At 43.0% G+C, this 27740-nt stretch overlaps 2 protein-coding genes across 4 annotated transcripts; one reads left to right on the top strand and one right to left on the bottom strand.

Annotated features, from left to right (window-relative positions):
• The first annotated feature begins 128 nt into the window (after positions 1-128).
• LOC148823035 (uncharacterized) lies at positions 129-15424 on the top strand. Of its 2 annotated transcripts, XM_088928487.1 has the most exons (4): positions 129-674; positions 10123-10695; positions 11294-11401; positions 12274-15424. In XM_088928487.1, exons 1-4 carry the CDS (start codon positions 581-583, stop codon positions 12288-12290), a joined length of 792 nt encoding a protein of 263 aa, XP_088784613.1. In that variant the 5' UTR covers positions 129-580; the 3' UTR covers positions 12291-15424. The 2 variants fall into 2 exon arrangements, with proteins under 2 accessions (XP_088784613.1, XP_088784611.1); XM_088928485.1 differs by lacking the exon at positions 12274-15424 and having other exon boundaries at positions 130-674; positions 11294-11558.
• Positions 15339-24601, bottom strand: rida (reactive intermediate imine deaminase A). Of its 2 annotated transcripts, none has more exons than XM_088928488.1 (6): positions 24399-24601; positions 22805-22910; positions 22329-22383; positions 21678-21746; positions 16419-16474; positions 15339-15563 (listed from the first exon to the last, which is right to left on the bottom strand). In XM_088928488.1, the coding sequence occupies exons 1-6, from the start codon at positions 24461-24463 to the stop codon at positions 15501-15503; spliced, it is 414 nt and encodes a 137-aa protein (XP_088784614.1). In that variant the 5' UTR covers positions 24464-24601; the 3' UTR covers positions 15339-15500. The 2 variants fall into 2 exon arrangements, with proteins under 2 accessions (XP_088784614.1, XP_088784615.1); XM_088928489.1 differs by lacking the exon at positions 24399-24601 and adding an exon at positions 23795-23904.
• Positions 24602-27740: the final 3139 nt, after the last annotated feature.

Raw genomic sequence — 27740 nt, 5'->3', positions numbered from 1 at the left:
GGGGGGGAAGTCTTCACCTATTTAATGACGTATTCAAATATCATATACACCCACCGTGGTCTTTCTCCGTCATCTCACGGGTAACTTGACAAACACGACTTCAAATAATTTCACAGGCTAGCTTCGGTAGGGGGTTGGAATTCAACGCCATACGGTATTAGTTTACAAAACAGCACCACCGGGCGGGTGCTATTGGCCGGCCTCGGGTACCCTCAGCCCTTCGGGTATTGTTAACTTTAATCGGGCTGAATTTGGATACGCCCGCTCGCCGACTCGCTGAATAATGTAAATGTCCTCAGGTTAGGAGAGACGCGGCGCAGCTTCCCCTGATCATATGGTAACTGATCGTAGCTATTCGCAGTCCGGAGGATGAGAACGCAGGTCATGCGTAAAGGAAAGGTTAATGGAGAATAAAGATGTTAAGCTTCTGCTAAAAATCGAGTCGAACCGGATGGGTTCGTGAACGTCAGGCTGCCGGCGTGTTTGCGCTAGCCACAGACGACGCTAGTTAACCTCGCCGGAGGTGCAAGTCGTTGAATTTGCTTTTGGTTTGTTGCCTTTTCGCTTCTGCAAAAATAAAATGGGATGCTCGTCAAGTACCCAGACCCTGTCGCAAGACGGGAACAGACCGGGCACGAAAGCCGAAGAAAGTAACGGAGCCAGTAACACAATCGGTAAGTGTTAAAGACGCGCAGCTTATGTTACTGCAGGAGAATGCGTGTTACCTGTTATATGAAAATAGACCAAATATTCCTGTAAGTCTTAGCAAGTCATTTGTGGCATGAAAGAGTGACAGGACTTACTGTACTTAACACTTCTGAATTGTACTGACCTTTTATGCCTGGTTGTGGCGTGCTGCTCACCAACATAAAACACGCGTAGACGTCGTTTAAAAAGTTTGTTTTTGAAAAGATCAAATTGCCACATGACTTAGTAGTTACGAAACGGCACGGAAACGTCTGCCGTGTGATTATGCCGGATCCACGGTATAGACCAGAAATCCAATACTTTAGTTCTCCTGCATATTAAAATAACCAGGTTGATGGTTATGTTGAATAATTCAGGAAGTTGAACTGCAGGTTCAAAGCTTTTAGACTTAATGCATAATTACTGTCATTTCACCCATGCTATAGCAGACAGTCTGATTCAGTATATTTTGGAAGAGGGATACATTTGGAAAGGGTCTTCATTCGTCTGGACTTATGGAAGTGTTTTAACAATAAAAGGTGTCAGGGCGTCTTTTTATAAGCCGTCGTGCACAGAAACTTGTACCCGGTGGGAATGAACCATTAAATGCGTATGTGACCGAAACTTCTAGTTACATTCATTCTCCATCCCATTCGGTTTTAGAAATTATTCTGAAATGTAGGAAACTGATTCTTAAACAATCCAATATACAGTATGCGGGCAAGGCGACACAACCTATTACAGGTGGGGAGCTGCGTCAGCATGCGTAGGCTGCAAAGGAACAAGTAATAGGTTTATTCCATCCTGAAAAGAGAAGAAAGAAAACACAACGTTTCGGCCGTGGAGCCTTCTCACGGCCGAGACTGTGTTTTCTTTCTCCCTTTTTTTCAGCAGGGAATAAACCTATTACTTGTTCCTTTACAACCTATTACAGTTTGTTTATTGATTTTTCCACATTTCTTGAAAAAGATTTAGACCTTTTGCTACTAGTTTAACGTGCATACTCATAATCTTGATTTCTAATCTGTCGATTTCAGTTATTCATAGTTGTGTAGAACGAAATATTGTGTAGCCTAATTATGAACATTTTGCATTACTTGTAAAACCTGTACAAAGCCATTCATAATTTGATTGAGAAATTTGTATTTTCTGCACATTTGAAACCTACATACATTTTCGTATATATTTTTATCCGTATCAGTTGTATTATTTTAACTTGTGTAATGCATTATACAGTGAAAGCTGTAAAATGTTACTTGATGATAGCTTATAGAACAACTGCCGATCTTGTGGTTAGTGTTTGAACATCAAGCCAGAATTCACGGTGCCAAACTCAGTCAGCCAAGCTCACCAGCAGCACCCTTGACTCCGGCCGGCTGGTAACTGAGCTCAGCTTGACAAGGCACCCTTCCAAGTCCTTTTGGTCTTGTCTTGTCTATAACTGCGTCTATGCAACAGACCCCAGCAGCACACGGAGCACACCGACTGAGCTCTCTACAACCCCCGCCCACTACTGGGCGCGACTCGTTTTTGTTAGGCGTGGCTTGGTGTGAAGGGGCGTGACCGGGCGTGTCTGGGCGTGGCTAGCTGTGTCTGGGCGTGGTTAGTCGTGGTCTCCGGAACACCGCAACAACACCGCACCAGCTGCTTGGAGCCAGTCCAGCTTCAAGGAACGCTACTGTATCTGCATGAGCTACAGCTCGTTCAGTACTTTCACACACACAAGTAACTGCAGTAAACATTTTTAAAAATTTAATTCAGAAGCTGTTTATTACAAAAAATGACCAGGAGTTAAGTCGCAGGAAATGTAGGGGCTCTTGATTTGGCATTTTGGAAGCTTTTTAATTTGTATAGTACGTAAAAGGTGCATTTGTTTAGTGTCAAAACGTAACCTTTCTTTGCACCTTGTTTCCTCTCAGTGTTTGAAAGTGTGGTGATGTGTGAGTGCCTTAGGTTTCCACCAGGCTTAGAGTGCAGAAGCATTTTGGAAAGTGTGATGTTAGACTTTACTGCTAACATTAACAAGGATCATTACGTTCTTTCACAATAGTAATTGGCCAGGATGAGAGTTATAGAACTTCTTCTTGGATGGTCCAGAGAGTTTTGTGTATGTGTGCTTCCTTGCTGGTATCCTGAAGGCTGCAGGTCTGGGTTCGAGGCTGTACAGCATACTTGGCAGAGAGGGTTGAGGCTCAATGGACAGTTCTTGGGATGCTGGGCACCAGTGGCACCAGAGCAAGACTGAGGCTTATCAGAAAGAGTTATGCCTGCCCTTTTGCATCGGTGTCACTGAACACCAGATACCAGCAGTTAAAGGTGTATAATTACAGTGAGTAAATAAAAAAAACCCCACTGTAGATCAAGACTGGGCCTGATGCACAATTCAGCACAAGCATTTAGTATCGTCATGCCTCCCAGGAAGCTGTACAGCTGTATGTACCTGTAACAGCAAGTGAAACATTGCAGGGTCTAAAAGGAATATGATGGCTGATCCTTTATCTGTCTTTTTGACACGAACCAGATGACACAAAATAAAGTTAAGGGGATGTGCATCTTAAAGCTGATAACAGGAGGCACATTTTATACAAAGTGCTGTGGAAGAAGGTAAGCAATCGTTGTCAAAGCTGATAACCTGGTTTCTTTCAAGACATGGCTGGATGAGATATTCAGGTCAATTAGCTACAGTACTAGAAACTGGATGGGCTAATTGGGCCAGATGGCGTAATCAAGTACAGCAAGAAATACTGAATATTTATCTGCATTAAAACGCACACACTGTTATTTAAACAAGCAAATAATGTTTGAGTGATTCAACAGATTTTGTGGTGATTTTCTAAAGTGATGGTAAAACTGCAATTGTGTACTCTAACGTTATGTACAATATGCAGTGAAGGCCCAGTTATGTTCTATTTCTGTAGCCCTTTGCATTGTCAGTATGTAAGAGCACTCTGAAAAAGTAGTTGATAAAAAGAAAAAGAAAGTTTTAAATTAGTTGAAAAGACCGGGAAATTAAATTGAATAGTAGTTGTTTTTTCATCTTTAGCCTGGACGTGTTTATAATGAACTTACATCAAAACCATTAAAAAAATGTCAGAAAGGGGTTCGGGGTAAGAATTGAACCTTGGATTAATTAACTAATAATAGCAGTCTAGATAGATGAATGGCCACCTCCCGTTTATCACCTTATTTTTTGTTTTTGTCCTTATGTTCTTGCATTTTTCAGATTAAAAGAGGGATATTGTAAAGTATTAAGTAAGGTAGTTTGTCTGTTTTGCTGTTTCTGAGAGAAAGTTCGCATAGCCCATTGATGTAAGCCGTTGCCAGAACAAAAAGCAGTCAGAGCCGATGGAACTCTCCAGAAATACCACAGAAAACATGCTGGTGCTTTAAAAAAACGAGAAGGCTTTATTACAACAGTCTTGTGAAGCAGTTCTTTGCCTTACTTTCATACCTAGAAGATTGAGGGTTCAGATCCCACCAAGAGCCTTGTGGAAGTTCACAGACAGCACAAATGCAAATTATTTTGGATAAAAATGTTAAACCAATAAATTAGTAAGGATTGCAAAGAAAATGGAAGAGCAGCCTACTCCTTAAAACCCCTTGTGTGTTAAATGTAAGATCAGGATTTGGTGTTACACTAATGTGCAGGAGTTACGTGCTCAGTGTGTTCCATTTGTTCAGAGATTCTTTGACACTGGTGGTAACAGGCTTTTCGGTTTCCTTCCCATTATTTCCTTTCACCACTTTTGGTATTAATTCATATTAAAACTCCAATCTGTTGATGCGATTTGAATTTCCAGTTTATTGGCTTGTGTGGTCAGTAGGCACTTAGATGTGGACTAGGAGTAGTTGGAACAGAAAGTGCTCATTTGGACTGATAAGACAAACAATGACCACACTGAGGTCGCTGGAAGCTCAGGTTGAAGGAAAACAAATGGCAGCTGTTCATGTGAGCTTCTTTGGCCTGCAGGCACCACGCACTGCCTGCAGAATTTGATAGAAAACTGGGTAAGCAAATGCTGCACGAATGTGTAACTTTTTTGTAGCCAATTTTTCTTGTCACATAATCCTGAAAGACTGATAATTCAGTCTCAGATGTAAAATTCCTGGTCATTTGCTTAGCTTTGAATACTACTGCTTTCTCCCGGCCACAAGCCAGTATCTACTGAAATTTCCAACACAGGTTTTATTGTCCAGTGAACGGTAGTGTCTTACATTATCACTCACAATTGAACTTTTCAGGAATCCAACGGGATGCAAACTGTATTGCCTTTCCGAGTGCAATAGAAATTAAAAGGAAATCTGTCACAAGTTTGCCACTTTCTTCACGGGATTGCAGGACAGGCAGATGGAAAGCTCACCTGAACAATAAAAAAGGTTTAAAAATCATTGAGTTGGTAGATTAAAGACTTGCGCATACAACAAAAGTGAAATCGACATACTTGTATTTTAGGAAACTGTTAAATGTGAATAGCCTGGGATTTCACACCTCTGCAGAAAACATCCAACCTCTTTATTGTTTTGGTTAGGATTTTTCTGAGAGTTTCGGGTTGTAACATCCAATTAAGTGGTCTTCTACAGGCACTAGATACAAGTTCTCTGTCCTCAGGATCAGATAGGCAGCACAAAAACATCAAATCCAGGTCTGCCAGCAGAGACAGAGAAAATGCCCCTGCAATTCTACCTTCTAAACAAGGCCTTAATATACTGTATCCTTAATGATATTGTGTGTCAATCCTGGTGAGAAACACGGCTGCAGGTTTAACACTTAACTTGGGTCCACTTCTAACCTGCAACCAGTTTAACCCCTGGAGGTCATGGCTGGTAGATGGGTGATTCATCAATCCCCATTGAGCTTTGCAAGCAGTGCCTTGCAGAGGTAACCAATGTGCGATGTGGGCAGAGAGTCACTCAGACAGACCCGCCGCTGTAATTGTTGGGAGATTTAAAGTTATTTAAACCCATATTTGGTGCTTCCACCAAATATTGAGTTCCTGGGTCTGAATACTCAAGCCTTCATCATATTTCAGTTTTTTTTATCCTTAGGTTTTTGCTGATATTTACTGTACATTTCTTACCCTTTGAAGTCCTCAGTCTGCGCATTCAGGTTTTGAATAAAATGTTAAGTATAAAAATGTGCACCATTCACAGGGGGTGGTGTGGTGATGGAGTGGCACATTGGTTTGCACTCTTGCCTTGCAGTGCTGGGGTTTTTGGTTCCAGCTCTGGGGTACTATCTGCACGGAGTTTGCATGTTCCACCCCATTCACATGATTACCTCTGGGTGCTCCGGTTTCCTTGTATAGTCCAAAGATGTACTTGTTTTTTTCTATCACAATAAGCTTTATTTATTTTTAAAAAAACATCTCACAATGGGTACACACTTTAACAAATTATTAAACTGACATCAATTAAAAACTTTCTTAATCAGGTGATTGTCCATGATCGATCAGTGCAAGTGGATGATGAGGCTGGATTTGCACAATGAAAGAGTCCCTCCAAGCCCTTCCACTTGCTTTTGTCCCTGCCTTTTCCCTGTCCTGGCTCCAAAACTGCAGTCGTTCAGTCCTCTGCAGGAGCTCAGGGAACAGGGATTTTTTCTTTAGTCCCTGTACAGGGCCCACAGTCCCTTCCAGCGCTCCCACAAGGTGTACTTGTAGGTTAATTGGCTCCTGGGAAAATTGTCCCTGCCATGAGTGCGAGTTTGTGCCTGTCTGCCCTGCGGTGGACTGACTCCCGATCCAGGGTGTATCCGTGCCAGGATAGATTCCAGCTCCCTGTGACCATGAATTGGATAAAGCAGTTAGAAAAGGGAGGGATGGGACACCATAGGAATATTCTGAATACTTTTGCAAGGAATTGTAACATAATTGTTACAATTGTAATATCGTAACATAATAATCGGTGCATTTGTTTGATTAAAATAAGACAAAAAATTGATCGCTCATAACAATTCTTCTCTGCGAAAGTGTTTCCACAGTCAGGACTGAAGGACATCGCACATACAGGCATTCGTCTGATAAGAGGTCCACACGATAGGAGTGAGGAGCTATCCCTTCTGTCAGGAGTGTCCATTTCTGAAAACGTTTACTTCCAGAAGCAGGGTTTTGTAGCCCCATTCCTGAGTCCTCTCATAATTTGACCAGGTCTACAGCCCCTTCCTTTCTACCTCCAGGAATGATGTATTATATGTATTGCCTGCACAGACCATGCACTAAATGAACTGTTTCTGTCATTGCTTTTCTCTGTTTCCTTTCCCACGGTGATGGGGGGAGTCTTTGTGCGGTGATTATCCACAGTTGATTATTTTAGTAAGCACAAGGACAGGAGCATGTTGGGATTCTCCTGACATCTCGTTTCCTCTCTTGGAATGGAGGGGGCCTGTGACGTGGTGGGAACAGCTCATGGTTACACTGCAGTAATTCGAAAATTGACGGCATTTGCAGGTCTGTGGGCAGCTGGACAGAAGTGCTTTTTCAGAAGTGCCTTTTCACGATAAGTTCTCCCTGCACACCTTGTGACACAGGTGACACACCACACCTTCCCTTTAGGTGAGAGCCTAGAGGACAGTATGGCTGCTTCTGTTTGAAAGCTTCATTTCAAACATGCTATTTTCACTTGCCATCTTCAAATTCACAATCTGCAGTTGGGCGATTTAAAGTTAGGTGCATTCTTTTATTCTGCATGATCTACAGCTTGACACACAGGATAGAAACACAGTGCAGACTCTCACGCATAATAGATATTTTACATCTCCTGTATATTCCCCTTTGATTTGTTGTATAGAACTATGATTTTTAGGGATAAGGCCGTACCCGGGAGATGACAATGTTTTCTGAGCGATCCAGATACTGGACTACATGCTGTTCAGACCTCATATTCATCTGGCTTCAGAAGACTTCAGTCATCTCATGCAGACTGGACAGAAAAACGCAAAACCAGCTGCTTTTTAGAAAGGAAATACTGGTATTTGACTTTGGAAGACAGCTGAATACCAGCTGTGTATTCAAGAAATAATCACTCATGAAGCTGGGTTTTGGGAAAACGCAACATTTTTGCCACCTGATAGGTTGCATTTTATTACCAGTAAATGGGAATAAGAGGAAAGGCACTAGAAAGGCTCATCTTCCCTTTCTTAAATGCAAAAGCTGACCACAAAGTCAAATTACCTGCTAGTTTTTGTGATACGGCTTTCTGTTCTCTATTAACAAGATACCAGACCTCATTTGGCTTCTGACCAGCGAGAGAGATTATGTACTCTGTGTCTGCGCACCCCTGAATGTGGCTGGTAGAATGAAAAACAACATCTGTCCAAAGAGTTGCAGCTATCTGAGGGAGCCTGTGGTGGTTAAAAATTCAAAGTACAGAGTTCATAAGAACACAAGAACGCTTAGAAACAAGAGGTCATTCGGCACTTCTGACCCATTTGGTATGTAGTAGATACGGGGTTACATTGTTAATGGTGACCATAAAACAGGAACGTTAGGTAGGAAATTATTTCCCATAAGAATCAATGGAAATTCAGATTTTTCTTAAAAGACGTCCTGGTATCAGCTTCAACCATGTGCCTGGGCAGGCTGTTCCACACTCCCACAAGCCTTTGGGTAAAGAACTGCCTCCTTTATGAGGTCACCTATGCCCAATGCCAGAAATCACCTGCCTGTCGTTTGAGTTGTTCCTGAGTGGGGGCTTTGACTAGTGCCTCAGGCTTGCACAGCACAAAACTCTTTCAGAAGCACCCAAGACCTACACTAGTCAAATCAGACACAATGTTAAAGGTCAGTAGCTTACTGCTGTCCCTCTGGGGCCAGCTGAATAAGGCATAAGGAAGGTGAGCTATTGTCATTGTGCTCAGAATGTGCAGTTTGGAACTTTAATATAAAGTAAAATGCATTTGAGAACTGTGTTTCAAACTAATCCTTAAAGAGCCTGATACAAACAACCATATTTTATCTTCCCACTGCATGTTTATTGAGAATCAAATGCTGATTTTTGAAAAAAACAAATAGGAAAATGCTCCCCCAAATAACAGCAAACACTGAGAAACCAGTCTTTGTAAAGCAAAAACAATTTGGCTGTAACATTTCCTGGAAACCTGCTAAAAAAATAATCAAAAAAGGCTTTTCTTTAAGGTCAGGCAAAGTCACCGTACTTGTTGACAAAAATTAATTCCGCATTCCCCACTGGATTAGCAGTGATCTTTTCTTGCCAGTGCATGAAGAGCAAATGAAATTCAAAAGACCTAGAAAGAATTCAGACTGCGCACTTCAAGCAGATAAGCACTTGGAAGATGACATTTAATATAGACACACACAGAATGTTACATGCAAGTAGCAAAAACAGTTTAGATACTACATGGGGGAAGCATTGAGCTTGATGAAGCTGTTGATTCATTATTTTCAGCTCCCAGACACTGTACAGAAGTAATACAAAGGGAAAATTATGGTGTTAACTGTTTACAGTTTAAAGCATTGAATGTATATAAAGGGGTGTTATGTTAAAATTGTACAATGGGTACAAAGTAAGCCTTCGTGTAGACTGCTGTGTACAGTTTTGTTACAGAAGTGCTGCTGCTGCTCTGAGATCAGTCCCAAAAAGAGCCATTACCCTGCCTTGTGCCTGTAGGCTCTGGCCCCCCGTGACCTTGAATTGGAAGAAGCAGTTTGAAAATGGTTCAAGTGCAGAAACAGAGCTTTTGAAAAAAAAAAAGGTTTAAATTAGAGTACCTCGAGAGAAAATATTCATATATTAAAAGAGAAGCAAATAACACTACTTTTGTTTTTATATATTTCAGCATGATATGTAGAAAGCTAATTCCACCAATACTATTGAATAAAGTAACCATCTACACCAAAGTAACTGATATGAGCATTAAAATCAGTTTTTCATTAATGTATTATTATTTTCAGATTAATTTATTCACACTTGCGTAGAGCACCAGCATGTTAGTACATAGCGAGACAGAATGCTGCCAACAGTGGAACCATGTTTACTGGACATAATATACTGTCAACCTTTCTATTGCTAAAACTATTTCAAAACCCCCAAACTTCACCGTTTCCACACAGGTACAAGGCTGTTTTTTTCATCCTTTTATTTTACCCTGTAGCTCAACTGAGAACAATTTCATGTACCAGAAGGCCCTGGAGACGCTTTTACTGGAGCTGTATGAGACAAAACCTCTTGGGGTTACAAAAACAAGTGTCTGACACACTTGTAAGGATGTGAACCCGCACCTAGTCCAGAGACCCGACAGCTGCTCCACTCTGCTGTCTTGAAGTAGCGTATATGCTGTAATAAGGTAGTAAATAAACTAATTTGAAGAATATTTCATGAGCCAGGAGCTAACAATCTGATGTTCCTTTATAAAATGGTAGTAACCTATGCAATTTCTTTTTTCCCTCCTCTTTTCCCTGGGGCTGCTAATCCCAACAGTGGCTCAGAATCAGAACAGAGCCAGTGCTGAGGACTGTGAAACCATAGCAGACCAAGTTCCTCTTCCGATCCAGAGTTTCGAGGATATCCCCTGCTCACAGGACCAGCGCCACTGGCTCAGTGCGGAGCCCCCGGGGGCAGTCCCCGAGAGTCCCCATGACACCGAGCCCCCCCAGGATGACACAGCGGCACTGTCTGAGGCCCCCGCAGAACTACAGCTCCTTGCTCCTGCGCCCGCAGCCGTCGAGCAGCAGGCCGAGGCGGAGGAGACGTCCGCTACCCCGGGGGCCGCCGCCGTCTCTTCGGGCTGCGCGACGCCCGACCCAGAGGACGAGCCAGACGCGTCCGGCGCTCCAGACGACGAGCCGCCCGGCGAGTCCGGGGCTCAGGACGCCGCCTCAGAAGATGACCCCGCGGGAAAGGAGGCGGCAGACGCCAGCGCGGAGGGCAGCGCAGAAGACTCGTCCAGCTGCCCAGCCGGAGAGTCAGAAGTGACACCGGTGGAGGCCGACATGCCCCCCGCCTCCGCTGAGACCGCAGAGGAAACCCAGACCTCAGAGAGCCAGGTCGAAGGTACGAGCAAAGGAAAACGTGTCAGCACCTCTCAGCTAGGTTTCTAAGCTAAGTTTTCCGCATTGATTGCATCTTGACCCTAAGGTCAGAGAGTGACCACCACCAAATCAGGTGCTTTATATTTAAGATCTGCACTGTTACGGCGGCCCATTTTTAATACGTATTTAAAGAAACAAACGAAATACTTGTCAAGTAAATAAATACAGCTTTGTAAATCACTTATGTTTAAAAAACCCTCTACACATGCTGTCCGTTTTCTAATAGTTTTGACATTCCAACTCTAATGATGGAAAAATCAAACAATAACGTTTGTTTTAAGCTCCGTGTTGCTTTTTAACTTCATTCTCCAGTTACTGTTTACATTTTACAGTTATTGTGGTTTGAAATGCACTCATCAATGCCGAGTCTTTCTAACCCTGAAATATAAAATATAAAAATAGCATTGCAGCTCCCCTTAAAATGACTACAGTACCATAGAGGAACTGCAACAGTGGAAGAGTTCTCCCAGAAGGGAACCCACAGATGTGTACGGTTCAGTCAACCCCGAGAACCTGTGCAGTACTCGTGCTCTCGTTCCCTCTGTGGTGTGTGTTTCTAGGCGAGACGGGGGAGAAGGTGGAAGAGGAGACACAGCAGGAGACAGAGCCAGCAGAGCCGGCAGACACGGAGCAGGCAGAGGTGGAGGAGCTAGTGGACACTCTCTCTGGTGAGAAGAGAGCTTTCCCCTGTGCAGGAGATCAAGATGTCAGGGCGCAGTTCAGGCTAGTTTTGATATGAGTGTGTTAGAGAAGGTCGTGCGGAGAGCAAGGAGAGAGAGAGACCATGTTTTCTGATCTCTCTGCTCTAAATCTCAAGCACTTCCAGGTGCACTTTATAAGCCAGACACAGCCACCGTCAACCACAGAAGTCGCATTTAGGACAAGAACACGACATGTATTGAAACACAGAATGTAAACAGGTGGTCATGGTATAAGAATATTTTAAATACCAAGGCAAAATATAAAAAGGGTTTGAGAATGTCGCACATTCTTTTAGCCCACCACGTAAATGTGGTCTTTCCTCTGTCTTGAACATTAAGAGAGCTATGTTTAGACCCAGACACAGACACACTGATTGAACCCGATGATGATCAAACGTGGCACACAAGAGAGCATGTTCTTGCTCAGCAATTCCTGACAGGCCTTCTTGCATCAGCTCCTGCCCAACAGCCATTTGAGCAAGACGGGCCTCATCTCGTCTACAGTCAAACTGTCTTGTGACCCCCGGCTCCTATAGGACCCTTTCCATTATCTTAAAGAAACGTGTGAGTGTCCGCATTTTAAACCCCAGAGGTTTCAGGCATGATGTTTGTTTGTCAGGAGCACTGTCACTTACCTGCATTGGGCCGCAAGATGCTGCTCAAACCTAATGGTATTCGTTATTCAGAAATATAAGAAAAGAATAATTCAGTGACTAATGTGAACGTTCAAGTGGTTTAGTGTCCGCTGCCACTGCCAGTCTGAAGACAGACCCAGAAGAGGCGCTTGTATTAATCTCCAATGAGGATTCCACCTCTGAGCTGTTTTGCTTGTGTTTCAGCTACCAGTGTGGAGTAAAGAAGCTAAGTCCTCCTCACATAACCATCCACTTTTAGTCAACAAGGAGCAGAAGAACCTGTCCTTCAGGAAAAGGAAGCAAAAGAGGCTTTTGGGGACATCGGAACTCCGACAAAGAAATGCAGCAGAGTTAAATGTGATCTTTACCTTTGCCAGTTGCCAAATTGCAAAGCAGCAATTCTCACACGTTTTTGTTACTGAAGACATCACTGTGCCTTTTTTTTGCTGAAAATGGGGGTGAGGGTGCTTTGAATCTTGTACATATCGTTTTTGCTTTATTAGCTGCATAGGTACTGTTTAAAAATGTTCATGCTATTATTGCTTTTAAAAATCTTATCATTTTGAGAGTTCACATTTTATTTGGAATTAAACCGCCTGATAGGTTAAAGAATAGGGAAAAGGCAACTTAAGGAGCTTTGCTTTAATGTCCCTTCTGAATTAAATTTAAGGCAAAGCACCATCACAGTCATTTAAAAATAAAGCAAGACTGTAAATAGATTGAGTCTCTTTAACATGCTGGATCCAGCTGGTTCAATGTACAACCTTTCACAAAGGTGCTTGATCCCCCTATTATGATGTGAAATAAAATTTAATGTAAAGACAAATCTGAAACACGATAGGTTGTACATTAATATATTTGCATCTTTTAAAAGGAGAGATTCCATTTTGAATGTAAGCCACCATGCTCTGTTTGATGTCTGTCTCTTCAGGACTAAATTAACCAGATCATAATTGGGAAAGTGGAGCTTCTGAAGAAACCATGAATCTTTTCAAACCAGGAACTTCTAGCAAGGGGTTTCAAGTGAGATTGTATTTAGTTATAGGTCTGCGCCTCAAAATATCTGCAGCCAGGCTTTCAGATAAAGAGTTCCACATTTTTATCTTGTGATAAAAGCCCCTTTCACCTTGCCATTGGCTGCCTGCTTCCTAGTTAAAAACACTAAAGCTTTGCTGTTAGCTGTAACAGTTAGTTTTGCCTCATCAGTCTCTCAAGCTCATGTGAGAGGAGACACTGATCATGCAACACCCTGAGCACATGGGGGATATTGCAGCATGTTTGTTTTGCCAGTTTCTGAACAAGATATCCTGATAATATTCAATACAATGGCGATGTATAATTTTGCGACTCTGATATTTAAAATAAGCACGGTTAATAATGATAAAACATCCGACTTGAATACCAAGAGGGAAATACTTTTTGCTAAGCTGTGATCAAGTGTAGAGGCACTGCAAATCAGAATACCGAAAACAAAGAACACTGTTATTATCCTGGGCTGTCGTTATAATCTCCATGTGCGGTCAGTGCAGCCCGGACTATCCCATTCACTGTGGTCAAATGGTCCCAGGGGGACCCAAGGATCTTAGGGTGCAGTTGGCAAGAGGTGGGCAAGTGATCCCCAGATACAGCAACAGGGACCCCATTCACCAGCTGGGTGTCCCCTGTTTCAGCTCAATGCTGAGACAGTGTCTTTTCTCCGATTTCGTGGCAGTGCTAATCCCTCCCAGTCTGGAACAGAAAAGGCTAATGCACACTTTTATCTTTTTTCATTACTGGAATTCAGCGCTTGCTGGTGCTCCCAAACACTGATTGAATCTTAACTTGCAACAAACTGCATGAAAAGATACCACCAGCAATAACATTCATAACACCACTGCTAAGGATGCTGTTAAGGGGATGAAGGGTTTGGGTCCTGTAGCAGTGTACCCATGAGCTAGCTCCCTACACGTTTAGACTGGACTCTCATCTTCTTTCAGCTCTGTTCCCAAAACTGCAGGGGACACCGGGAGACCCTGCGGCCTGTTCTGTTGTTCCAGGACAGTGGAGTTATTTCCCAGCCTGTGTCAGAATCACAAGTCTGTCGGCACTTACAAATTCCATCTTAACATTCCCTTTTATATTTTAGATTTTAATGTTAATGTGCCGTTTTTAATTGGCGCCTACCAGTCTATATTCTTTTAAAGAGCCTTAAAATACTGTTTTGTGAATGTTGCTGTATATAAAATGATTTTGTCCTTTGCAGGCTCTGTGATAGGGGGCCGCAGGCAGCAAAGCAGGATGAACAACTCCCAACTGGGCGACAGAAGTTTAAATCCAGACATTGAGTAGAATTGGTTCAAGAAAGGTTTCGGAACTGTATTTATACTTAGTATGGTACAAAACGCAAAAAGAAATTCCAGCAGTTGAACCTAGGTTATTGGTCAAAACTGCAAACCATAAAAATGTGGAATAACCTTGGACAGTGGTCTGGAATTAGCTGTTTACATGTTTATTCAGCATGAACCCCATAGATTAAATCTGCCATAGCCAGATACCTCGATTCCACACCACTGACGAAATCAGGACTTTCCCAAAAAACAAAACAAAACTTGTGAGTGTTTCTACTTAATTGCTTTTACATTTTTCACTCCCCTGGTCAATATTAATACTAGGACCACTGATTAAGTGAAGAGTCAGATATAGATGAATAATCTAATATCAAATCTAATAAACTGTAGTGAAACTGAATCATCACTGTCAGTGATTAATTACCATTTCGAAACAGAACCACAACCATCCCCCTCCCCTGCAGTAAGTGTGTTTGCCTTGGATTCTCTCACACACCCATGTCAAGGACACCTGCACCATCCCACTATTCAATCTGACATGAATAATTGAGGCGGTGTTAAAATAATTATCAAGACTATTTAACCCTTTCCCAGCACCTCATTTTGCTGTCCTGCTTGCTTGCTGTTGTGTCTCTATGTGAAGGACGCAGGACCTGCTCACGGGTCTATTTTCATTACCATCTCTAACCTGACCGTAATGACATTACAGCTTCCATTTAGTATTACAGTTCAGTTAAGTCCAGCCAGTGCAGCGAATATACTGGAACGGACTTTCTTTTTTTCTTTCAATACTGAATTTCATTCTATTGCTTCAGTTTCAATTCCCCAAACTGTATGGATATCCAGGCAAACATCTGAGCAACAGTGGGGACTCAATTTAGCTAAAGGAAGGACAGTCTTATTATGCTTTTCATTGTTTTTCAGTAAATGAGAACAGACATTGGATCTTGTGCCTTTACTCGTACTGATGTTCATGATTCAATCCAGTGAGCATGATTAAAAAATACTACATAGCCAAAAACAAAACACTGGGATCGGCGTTTGACTTTCTCTTTCTAGCCTTGTGCTCCAAGCTCACAGTCTGTGCGGCTCCTGGCCGGTTAGTCAGGATGAGGCATCTGCAATGGGCCCCAGAACAGCAACCGCCTCGATCTCGACACGGCCACCCTGCCAGAGAGAGACAACCCGTTCAGAAACTGGACTGGCACAGGGCACAGCAAGCACTAGATCACCCCTGCATTACTGCACTGTCGGGCTCGTTCCTCTCTCTTCCCTTCTTCATGCAGAAACCATTTAACCACTGGCAGTCTGGACATTTGGTAACAGTTTAACCTGATAACATTTGTATTTCAAAGTACAAAAGCCATACAGCTTTGTAAAAAATAATTATGCGTGGTTAATGGCCATCTGAGTACCAAAACAATTACAGCTGACTGACAATTGGAATGGATTAGTTACTATAACACTTCCTATTGGCTGCTCCTGTATAGTTTACCTTCAGCTGCTGTGTTGAAGCTTTTTTTTAAATGTCCTGTTCCCCAAACTAAGCTGTATTAGTAACAGTCAGGGCTGTTGGAGTGGTAGAAAACACTGGTGGAGCCTTTGAGTAAATAGATGGGGAAGCTGTTGTAAATTGCTCATAGCATTCAGACACCCGCCTAGCAATCCATGTGGCATCTGTAGAAGACATTTTAAAGGAAGGACGTGCCAGGCGGTGGCGCAGTCTATACATGTTGTTGCCTTGTGGTGAGCTGCTGTCGGTAAGGAGTTTGTATGCTCCTGTGTTCTTGCACCCACAGTCCACAGACATGCAGGTAGATGAATTGGCTCCTGGGAAAACTAACCCTCGTGTAAGTGTGTGCACGTCCTGCAAACTGGCGTCCCATCCTGAGTGTATCCCGCCTCGCACCCGTCGCTTGCCAGGATAGGCTCCGGCTCCCCTGTGACCCTGGACTGGATGAAGCGGTCAGGAAATGGGTGGATTGATGGGTAGCAGGTGAGACTTGGACGCTATCAACTTACCCTGGGCAAGGCAGCAACCTGGTATGCAGCTCTTGCTGGGAAATGGCTTCTGAAAACTGGCGAGAAAAAAATGCGAGTGAGCAGTGTGTTACAGTGTAATAACTTTAAGTTGTACCTTCCATAATCCTTTTTCAAACTATTTTGATCACAATCACAATGCGATACGAAGCATTTAAAACATCTGCCATTTTGGAACAAATCAAGAATAAACTCAGAGGAACACACCAGTTGAACTTATAATGATGTTCTGTTTGCAGAATTGAGAAATGGCACCTGTGGGTAATGCAACTGGAATGTAATTAGTTTTTAACTTTTTGAAATTTTAACTTTGCTGCCATGTGTCAGCCAGAGTGGAATTCTTGTGCTGAGAGAGCCCAGGCAATCACAGCACCGCTTGCCTCAAGGATCAACGAGTTCAAACACATCAAAAAAGGCACCAAAAACATCTTTTGTACAGCTTTATTAATTAACAGCATTTAACAACTGATCAGGGCCGGATTTTGGTGTCCGTAGGTCCTAGGCACTTTCACTCCGCAATGAGCAAAAAGAGGGGTCAACGCCAATTTAATGACATCGATGGACACGATGCGCTTTAAACTGTTCTAACGTTAACCCACGTGATTGATGGAGCACATTGAGCGACCATCACTTCCATACTTCTAGTTTCTAGAACAGCCGCTAGATAGCGTATGATTATTGATTTGGAGCACCTAGAGTCGATCGCAAGCACGTTGTTTCAGCTCGTTTTTCCATTAGTCACTAGTGTTTCCCTCCTTCGTAGGCCCTAATGGGAAATCCGGCACTGCAACCGATATCCATTAGGGGAACTCCTTTTCCAACACGGATTTGAGATATTTTAATGTTTTCGCAATATTTTACTGTTTGGCTGGCCTAATTAAATAATGTCTTTTATTTCTATTCACAATGATGGGTTTATTACAGAAAAGTGCCATATTCCTGGCAACCAGAGTCTGTGAGGGTTCTGTTAAGCCTGGTCAGATATTTTAATAATAACGGCACAGGTCGTAAAACAAGAAATACCGTAAAACAAGAGCCATCATGGTGTTAGAAAAAGATAAACGAGTGAAGGTTGGTGCATGAAGAAACTGGTGAATTCCTAAGCAAAACGGATATAGGTCTAGGAGTGGTCCAAGCTGCTTTCCCCTTTACCATTCCAGGGCAAACTCAAATAACACCAAATTGTGTCCCTTGTCAATACACACAAGGGTTCATGGTCACGCCAGGCAGGCCATTCTCTGCCTGATCACACCACAGCTGTCAAGAAAACCAGTGAGACATAAGCATGTTTTAGAAAATGAAGAGGGCATTGCTTTCTGGTTTGGAGAAGGTAACTGAAGGGGAACACATGCTCTGGACAGAGGCAGAAATTCCTGATGTTTCTGTCAACTTCACCGAACCAAACCAGCCATTGGCATTCGACTGAAACTATGCAACAACAGTGTGGTGCAGTGATTGGTGTTCTGGACTCGTGGCTGGGAGGTTGCAGGTTCAAATCCCAGCTGCGACACAGTCATGAGATGTTGCCATCTGGCATGGAAATATGAGCACAGGGTAGGTAAGCTTGTCTCAAGTAAGTTTAGCTACAGTATCAAATCCGAGATCCTGTCCCGTTTTCTCACCAATACTCATCTACTTCAAAAGTACCCATTTTTATTAATAACAATTCGCTGATCTTTAGTTACTGAGTGCCTACACGGGGCTCTATTCATGCCGTAACTGTTCTATGTGCATCAGGTCATGGAGAAGTGCTACTAAACTGGTAGGAAGCACTTCAGGAAGGCTGTCTCAGCAGGGGTCATATTTCCACGCACTTTATGGTGTACCATTTCAGCAGGCAGTGAGGATACTGTTGCATTCTACATCATATTAAAAAGGAAATCCCAAACCAGGCAGATCTGCAGTCTTGCAAACAAATACTTGCGAGGTTACGAAACGCATGACTTAGGGCTTTCTGAAGTTCAAACGCAACATTGAGGAGGATCAGCTGTAACTGGTTTCAACCCGATACAAACAAGACTTTTCAAGTATTAGTGGAAGCAGTTTGCATCACACCCTTCATCAAACAGCAGCTTATTCCTTCTCCAGTTATGCATGGAGGAACTACTGTACTTTCTCTTCACACTGCACATGGTCAAGTGGAATGAGGTTGCAATATTGTGATAGTGATGAGAAAGTTGAATTTGTTCACTTAACCGGTGGGAAATAATTTGGAGGTGTGCTCCAGGCAGTTCTGCTACTGCATTGTCCATCTACACTCAACCTGGAGCTTCTCCAGAGAAGCTGCTGTTGTTTTCTGGCTGAAGTACTGTGGTAAACAAATCCACCGAGCTCTGTCGAGGACACCAGGACCAGAGGATGAACAGCAACCCAAAAACAGCACGTCTTTACAAAACGGATGACACGGCTTTAGAATATTTTCACCTTTTGGTTCTGCCAACTGCATTACCGGTGAGTCGGTCCAATAAAATAGTTTTGATCTGCTTGAAATCTAACTACCAAAAGTTGTCCCATTTGAAACGGGATTTGATTAGTTGCCATGTGGCTAAATTCCTTTCTTTTTATGCGGCCATGGAACTCTGCCACAGACACTGAATTCACAAGGTCAACTCTGAATGGCAGCCTTAAGGACATTGTACCCTCATGACGTCAAATTGTTTCTTGAAGATTCCCTTTGATTGCTCTCGAGCGAGAGTTAACCTCTGACACAGGCCACGCATTTGAGTCGACATTCCTGGCGGTCTAGCAACCATCCTATTAACCCAGAACTACCTAATGGTGGGCACTGTGACAGATTTAAAAAAAAAATCTTTTGGCAGCAGTTAATCCTAAACCTGCAGCCTGATTTTGCCCAATTTCAGAAACTGAGCAAGGCTTGGCCTGGTTACAGACCTCTAAGAAAAGCCAGACTGCTGCTGTAAATGGTGTTGCTGACCTGTAGGTGGCACTCTTCCCTCTGGACACAAGTTTCACAAACCCCTGCACCAGTATGGTGACCAGGTATGCTGTGCTGTAGGTGTAGGAGTCATTGTCCTACAGAATAAATGTTAACCCAAGGTCCTGACTACTTTTTCACTAGTGATCCTGTGTCACTTTTTGAAAAAACAGGGATGTTAGCCCCCAGTGTTCTGGGTAAACCCTGCTCTGAGCTGGCCTATTCAGTTGTAGATGAAGCAGATCCCTTCCCATGACTCCTATGACTCAATGTCAAGATCTTCAAGGATAAAAGACAACAAACAAATGCAAGGAATTATTCTCATAACACAGATTTGGACTTTCCCCATTACTCTGTGAAAATCAATTAAAAGCAACTATAGAAAAAAATTGAAGAACGAGCTCCCCAGCTGTGATGTTGAAGCTGATGCCCAGACTGCCCTGGAAAAACAGCTGAATGAGATCCTACTAATCATCGAACAGGTTAGATGGGTCAAATGGTTTCCTCTCATCTGTGACCCCCTCCTGTGTTCTTATGATGTGCAGCTGTGTTTTCTTATACTTACAGTTCATCAAAGGTATGAATACAGTGGCACAGGAGCACCGAATATACAGAAATCAACTAAAAACCCTTTTAGTGTCAATTCCTATAGTTAAAAAAGATATACTGTAAAATAAGGGATGACATTGGAAAATTCTCCCTGGCTGTTCTCCTTCCATTCAAAAATGCTAGCAATCTTTATTCAGACAAGAGTGACACCTTGTGGCCAACTGTGTGTAAAGGCTGGGATACCCAATACAAGAGTACAGTAACAATAATCCTGCTCTGTGGGTTTTCATTTCTTCATGATGCAGTAATTCATACCTGATTTTTCATTTAAGAAGCAGATTTTCACCATTACAAACCGGGCTCTCGTAAAGCACCACCACGATTCTTCTGTCCTCCTATCCTCTCTTTAGTTTTGTCATTTTTTCCCCCCCAGAAAGTCAAGAATTTACTTTTTATTTTACTACATTCTTACTTTTTTTGGAATCAGGTCTTGTTTGTGTTAGGTGCATATAGTACAGTACATTACCTAACGTTCATGTGTTTGCTCACGAGTGTAAGAATATAACTACTGCAGTGTAAAAGAGCAAGGGTGTTGCCGTTTTATTATTTATTTATGCCTCGGCTGATGATTTTAAGCAGGCTACTCAAATAATTAAGCAGGAATGGTATTGTTTTCATAGTTGGATACAGTTCTGTGTGGTACTCAGCTGAAATCTGGGTTATGAGGGAACACTTGAGTTGTAGAACCAATCGGAGATTGTGACACAGGAAGCAAGGGGTTGCTGTTACACAAGTTTTTGAGGAATAAATTAAAACTCAAATATCGAGGGATTACTGCACAGTAAAAAAGAAATTACTGACAAGGTATAAACAAGTTTTTCTTAATAAAACCAGTATGTTCCTCTTTATGCCTTTAGCACAAGTGGTTTTAGGCAATAATATCAACATGAATAATTCTGATTCTTGCAAAATTGAAATGGCCACTCACAAATCCAGATTTTGACAGCAGCGTTCCATTAATACCCCAATTAATAGGAGGACATAGAAAAAAACGTGATAAAGACTGCACACATTCATACAACAATCAAGATGTGATACATCTGAAATCCAGTCTTCAATTTTTAATATCACAGCACTTTCACTGACAAGCTTATATCCAATTACTTTCTGATACTTGGGCTCTTTAGAAATACATGAGTATTGGTAAGAAAGCAGGACAGGATCCTGGATTTGATGCTGTGACTAAGCATAACTAACACACGCTTACATCTAAGTGAAAGACATGTGATATTAAAATTTAAAGCTCATCCAATTCAGAGTCACAGAGGCCTATAGCCTGTCCTGGGAGGCACTGGGTGCAAGATGGGACCGGAGGCCACTTCATCACAGGGCACACACTCACACCAGGGCCAGTTTTCCCAAAAGCCCACTGACCTACCAGTATGTCTTTGGAGTGTGGGAGGAAACCGGAGCATCCGGAGGAATCCCAAGTGGACACAGGGAGAACACACAAACTCCACACAGAGAGAAGTGAACACTAAGAATTGAACCCAGGGCCCCAGAGCTGCAAGGCAGCAATGCTAGCCACTGTGCCACTGTACTGGCCATATTTAATATCTCCTCATTCAAATCGAGACTGGAGTGGTTCATACAACAGTGCAATGTTGTCAATTCACAACCACAACTTTTTCCATCAGCATGTTAGTTTGGAATCACCGCTTACATGCGACTGTTTATCAGTGACTCACGGTACTTACACTGCTTGTAAACGTCATTCACACCATTGAAGTCATTTATGTCTGCCAGAAGAACAGTGGTCTTCACAACTGGAAAACAGAACACAATTCCACGTGTGGCGTCACCCAACGCAGTGGCTGTTCAGGGAGCTAAATTACAGGACTGGCAAGAAGTCATTTTAAATTTCTCCGATTAGGGCACTAGCCATATCTTGAAATAAACAACGCTCATTGCTTAGCGGAACTTAATTTACTCAACTTTAATAATAATAGCACCTTTAAAGGTGGCTTCTCAAAGCACTTTACAGAATGACAACAACAAAAAAATACACAATATAATACACAATGAGAGGAGACACTAGATGGGGGTACGGAATATGTTAGAAGCAAAGGAGTAAATAACAAAACCAGTTAAGTTAAGGTCCTTCTAAAATCTAGATCTGAAGGAGTTTAGAGAAGGTGACTCTCCGCTATCCTTGGGGAGAGAGTTCCAGAGCTTTGGTTGCCAGGTGGGGAGAAGGACAATAGTAGCTCAGACAGGTACTGAGGTGCCAAGCCATGCAGAGCCTTATAGGTAGGCAGGAGGATTTTGAAGTTGACACGAAACCTGAGTGGAAGCCAGGAAACTCTGAAGTACTTTGCTTCCAGACGGACAACGGAGGCATTCCTTACCATTGTTATAATCACATCCAGCAGTCTTCAGAATCTCTCCCATGTTTACAAGAGCCTGTTATGAAAGGAAACAACTTCACTAATGTTCTTGCAACTAGTTTTCCACAGACAGAAACAGGATCTTTTCATCTCAGTGGATTCCAGTCAATTTTCAACAGGAATAGCGGTCAATTATTTTCATTCTGCAATTACTAATAAAAAAAATGCCAATAAAAGGTAAAACAGCAAAGACTGCAGGGTCTTGCTATTTCTCCGTTAGCACTGGAAAAAAACTGGTGTGAAACTACCATTAAAAAAAAACCCCAGCAAATTAAAAAAAAACACAAAAGGAGGCAAAACAGTCTTAAACTTGGTAAAGAAAAACAACAAATCAGATGGAGAACGGAGGGACACATCTAGACCACAATTATCCCTCTTAATCTTGAGAGTTCAATGGTCACTCCTGGAAGAAATGGAAGATGTGGGTTTAGGGCTACCTGTCGGGCTTCAGCAGTCACACCCCCTGGCACAACCTGTCCAGTGGATGGGTCCATCCCCAGTTGTCCAGAGATGTACATGGTGCGGTCCACCAGCACCGCCTGGCTGGAGAGGGAAAGACAAGTTCAGGGTGACAGGCAGGCAGCAGGAGGCCATTTCTGTGTCACCGTGGCGACACACTAGCGCACTGTGAGCGTAGCCAATCCACTGCAAATACATTCAATGGGTAACTCGCTTCTCAGTGGAAGACCACTCCTTTATTTTATAAATATACTCTTTTATAAAGTTTCGACTCTGGACTTCGTGTTGAAACATCTCTTAGCGAAGTAGCTCCTGCTGTCCGATTGGCTGAAACAGTGACAACACCTCCGAGCAGGACAGTTCCAGCCGAACTCCAGCTCAATAACGCCAGCCTACACTAGATCTTGTGTTAAATTAAAACCCACAGCTCTCTAAAGGACATCCTGCAATATTTTTACACAGTTGCACATGACGCATGACATCTTTATATATAGCACCACTGCAATCATTTTAGGGGAATTGTAGGTTTTAATAATACACTGGCTAACACTGCGTGTTTACTGCTATGATCTGGAGATGCGTTAGAGTACGAAGAAATAAAAATGCAATTCCTATTTACAGCAGAAACCACGACGTAAACAGCAGGTGGGTGACGTAAGCCTGTATATAACTTTCACTGGCGTGTAATTTTACTATTGGAACACATTTTACCCCCACAGATATCCTCGTTCACAGGGGTTCAACCCTGTAGGTCTTCTTTTCTTATAAATTTACTACCTGCTCAAAGAGCGAGCGAAGGCGCTTCCGTGCCGGCTTCCACAAAACTAAACTATATCAAAACTCTACAGCTAAAACACCAGAGTTTAATTATTTAAAACAAACAAGAACTATTAATAAGATATGGTTCACAAAAATAATCTTTTATTTTGAAAAATACAGTAAGAGGTTTCGCCCATGCATGCTCGTACCTGTAAATCCCTTGTCTTATAGGAGCTTTTGGAGTAAAAGGAATTTTCCTAGTAAGAGCAGACATGTTGCTGATGTACTTAACTTCAGCTCCAGAAGATGAAGGCTGTGCAACCTTTGAATCCAGACGCAAACTAACAGTAGCCACCGTCACGCCCTCGACTCAAGCATGTGTAACTATTGGTCTGCTAGTACTGCTCATTAAGTACAGAATAATGACAAATATGTATAAATAATCCTGTGCACCTGGATTGAGAAGCATCCAGTAGATTTTTGCACATACACGGGGAAAAAAAAAACAGTCTACACTTTGATACCACTGCTTTACAATAACGTTACAAATGATCTTTACGAGAGCAAATTATTGTTGCCTTTTATCAGTGGATAATATTTAACTGAACTGGGAAAAGTGACATTTGTAAGACACGCGTGTCACACGCAGTACTCGCGCCGCACTTGCAGACACGCCACCCGTGATTTATAACTGTACGGCTGCCCCCGACTTGACTAGGGCTAAACTTTCTCACGCCGAAATAGGAACACAATAGACGGACGTACAGTACAAAGACCAGCTTGTTAACTTGTGTGCGTGTGTGTGTTCCTTACCTGTATGGTCCAATAGCTGCTGGGGCTTTGGCAGTGCTAATTATTCGTCTAACAATCGCCGACATCTCTTTATATTTTTACTGGCTGGATAATAAAACGGCAGACACGTTCTGATCCCTTATACCAGGATTCAAGTAACCGCAAAACCTGCGCTGCACTAGTTCGCGGCTACAAATGACTAACTTAGCTTCGCTGTTCCGATCACAGGGCCGGCGGGCTGGAAAGCGCCCTTGCGCGTTTTACCGTAAACCCCTATATACAGGCTCCACATAAAAAACAAAGTAGTCGGTCACACATGGCCCCGTTCAGCTCAACAAGTGCGCCACCATAAGACCAATTGCAACGAACGTGGCCGCTGAAACTAGCCCGCAGCAGCGCGCTGAGCACAACTTCAGCTGGTCTCCAACTTTGCTCCGCGCCGTTTTACGTTGCAATTGAGCTCCAAGCTGGCGATGATCACCAGAAATTACCGTATTGACCAGTCCGCAATTTACGGACGCAGCTGCTTGCTAAAATCCAAAGTTCATCGCAATTGACCCTCCAGCCAGGACTTGGGGGTGGGTGGCGGCGTGAAATCACGACAGCAGCTGTCTCTGGTCAGTTTTCGGCAGAGCAGGGGCTCGACCGCTGCCCTTTCCCAGTTTGTAATGAATAAAACAAAGTTCTACACTGGAGCTGCTCTGTAACGCGGACGCATATTAGAAACAGAGCAAATGAGCTTTATTTCCTCTCTTATCTGATGATCATAAATTAAACTTTTGAAAGGTCAGTTACTGTCGCCTTAGCAGGACTGATTCCTCAGTGTCTCCACCAGAGTCACAAGTAAAAACCCCGTTTCGGCGAAAAAACACAAGTATGACGGAAACTGGCTTTTCAAACGGAAGACGTCACGGTCGTGCCCATCTCTCAAAGAGGCACTCCGGACTCAGCTGTGATAACCGTCATTTTACAATTTCTTGCTTCCAAAAAACAGGCAGGAAAAAGTTATGAAAATAATCCTGACGTATTTGGAAACGTACAGAAGGTACGCTGTATAGGACACCCATTATACTGTACCATTAGAGAGAGAAGTAAATTACAAAAAGGGAGAAAAAATTATAAACGGTGATGTTGCCATTCATAGGCTGCGAATTTCAAAAGTACCTGCTTTTCAGATACCCATTTTAACGATGCATATCGAAAGAATAATGAAGATGTCAGTATCAGTGTATAGTACTGAGTACTGGATATTTATATAAATTTATAATCTATTTCATTCTCAATGCATCTCAATCCATTAATACTTCCCTGCATAGAACACCTTTCATCTCAGAAGATCCCCAAGTATTTCAATCACCCCTGTAGCACAGCACCCAGCTGGGTGACACTGCAGACCATCTGCCAGTAGCTCGGGGAGTGAAACTACCCAGGACTCCCCTGCGCTTACAGTATAGAGCCATGGGATCTGTAATGACCACGTTCTAACCAGTTTAACGTCTCAATCACAGGTCAGCACCACTGTGGAGGAGAAATCCCACTCTTGACACAACAGAGGCAAGAGTGGGGAAAAAAAAAGACACTTTATTTTTTCAGCATGCGGTAGGGAAATACCCACAAGTGGCCAATTCTACACCTCTCTTACGCCAGCAAAGAAAGCAGCATCCATGGTAAGAATTGGACTGGAATCGTGCTCTATTTCAGAGTGTGAAAAGGAACATTTTTCCGTTGCAATTGAGCTCAAAGCTGGAGATGATCACCAGATAGTACCGTATTAACTAGTCGGCAACTTAGCGTGAAGATGCACGCTTAATCCGAAAGTTCATTGCAATTGACCCCTCACGATATGGGGGAGGATGTGGGGTGTAATCACGACAGCAGCTGTCTCTGGTCAGTTTTGGGGAGAGCAGGGGCTCGACTGCTGCCCTTTCCCAGTTTGGAATGAATGAAACACTGGAGCTAATGGGTGAAGTGTCCGCTGCAGGGGGTTAGTGCAAGGAGAGATTGTGCGAGACTCCATTAGTGCACGACTACAATAACAATGTCCCAGCCTAGCCAGTGATACATACCCACAGAAAGAGGTGCAATAACACACAATTTAAACTAACTTTACTTAACAAGGGTACCCAGATGAACTAACTGTACTGCCATCTCTGCTGTGGCTCCTGCCCGTCCAGGGGACACAGTTCCTCATGTGGTTAGCAAAGCCGAGCCTGTTGACTCCTTTGCCCTGACAGTCGGGGTAATTTACACTCCTCTTATGGCCTCAGCCATTCCCAATTGGAATGCCTGGAAGTCCTTTACATCCGGTAATATTCCCTGAAACCTCGCTCTAGCCCCGGTAACACAGGTGAGGGGGTTACCAGTGAAATCGCTGCATGGAGTGACTGAGCTACTGTATGTTAGACATTATTTTCTGATAAGACACGATAGCAGGAACAAGCACTGAGGTTCCTGTGGTGGCCACCTGCCCAATTCCCCACCGTGTGTAGAGTAGAGAGCAATGGCCCTGTACCGACTGTTACGAGCTGAATCTGCACCAGCCTTTACAGAGCTTGTCAATTACCACACTACTCCGTTTCCAGACTCCTGGAGATATCCTCCAGTTTCCTCAGATCACAGTGGAGCCAACACACTGATTTTCGCACCCTTTATTCCACCAGGGACTAAAGCACAACCCTACAGAAAAGTGTCCGGACGGGCAGAAGTCTCCTTGCATGAACTCATTTAACTTAGGCCAGTACATTTCATACACAGTAAATGCATCCCAAAGCCCTCAGGTCAGTGAATCAGATGCACTGATTGTAGCTGCACCTAGGATCAGTCCAACATCCATTCATTTCTCTTCCTATCATTTCTGCAGCAGTTAGCGTCAACTCTGTGCTACACTCAGCTCCTTTGATTACTTTTTTTAACAACCCATACAGAACATTAGTTGCTTTCAGCAATTAAATTTCATTTCGAACCAGCACTTCCAAATAGTCCAACACTATCACCACAGACTTCGTCTCCCACGATATTGTTCTGTAGCTATACGTCTGAGACAGGCTGTCCTGTGATGGTTGTCAAGAGAGCGCAGCCTAGGCTACTGGATGACCACTGGAAAAATGTCTAACTATATTTACAGTATGTACTACAATCTCCTATGTCACCTCTACAGTCACCAATGTCACATGATTTAACATCATTTTTGGTTACATAACAAAACTTCCATCATCAGGCACTGCAACACACACAGGCCTCTGATTACACACACGTGGGTAAATTTAAACACTTTACATCAGAATATCACAAACTCTTTTTTACATTTCCCTCCTGACAATATCGCCCCAAACCCTTCAGTCTGGGTTCCCAGATACATGGAAG

This window comes from Atractosteus spatula, chromosome 12 (genome assembly GCF_055471065.1).
Source record: "Atractosteus spatula isolate fAtrSpa1 chromosome 12, fAtrSpa1.hap1, whole genome shotgun sequence".
Taxonomy (NCBI): Eukaryota; Metazoa; Chordata; class Actinopteri; order Semionotiformes; family Lepisosteidae; genus Atractosteus; species Atractosteus spatula.
The sequence above is the reverse complement of the archived record's forward strand: the minus strand, read 5'-3'. Positions and strand labels throughout refer to the sequence as shown.

Excerpts from the sequence above, each read along its gene's own strand:
- LOC148823035 (XM_088928485.1), top strand. The coding sequence starts at position 581 with ATGGGATGCTCGTCAAGTACCCAGACCCTGTCGCAAGACGGGAACAGA. Across the intron at positions 675-10,122 it reads CGGAGCCAGTAACACAATCG|TGGCTCAGAATCAGAACAGA; the intron begins GTAAGTGTTAAA and ends TAATCCCAACAG. Across the intron at positions 10,696-11,293 it reads CTCAGAGAGCCAGGTCGAAG|GCGAGACGGGGGAGAAGGTG; the intron begins GTACGAGCAAAG and ends GTGTGTTTCTAG.
- rida (XM_088928488.1), bottom strand. The coding sequence starts at position 24,463 with ATGTCGGCGATTGTTAGACGAATAATTAGCACTGCCAAAGCCCCAGCA. Across the intron at positions 16,475-21,677 it reads GAATGACGTTTACAAGCAGT|TTTTCAGAAGCCATTTCCCA; the intron begins GTAAGTACCGTG and ends TTTTCTCGCCAG. Across the intron at positions 15,564-16,418 it reads AGGTTGCTGCCTTGCCCAGG|GGTGGCCGTGTCGAGATCGA; the intron begins GTAAGTTGATAG and ends TCTCTCTGGCAG.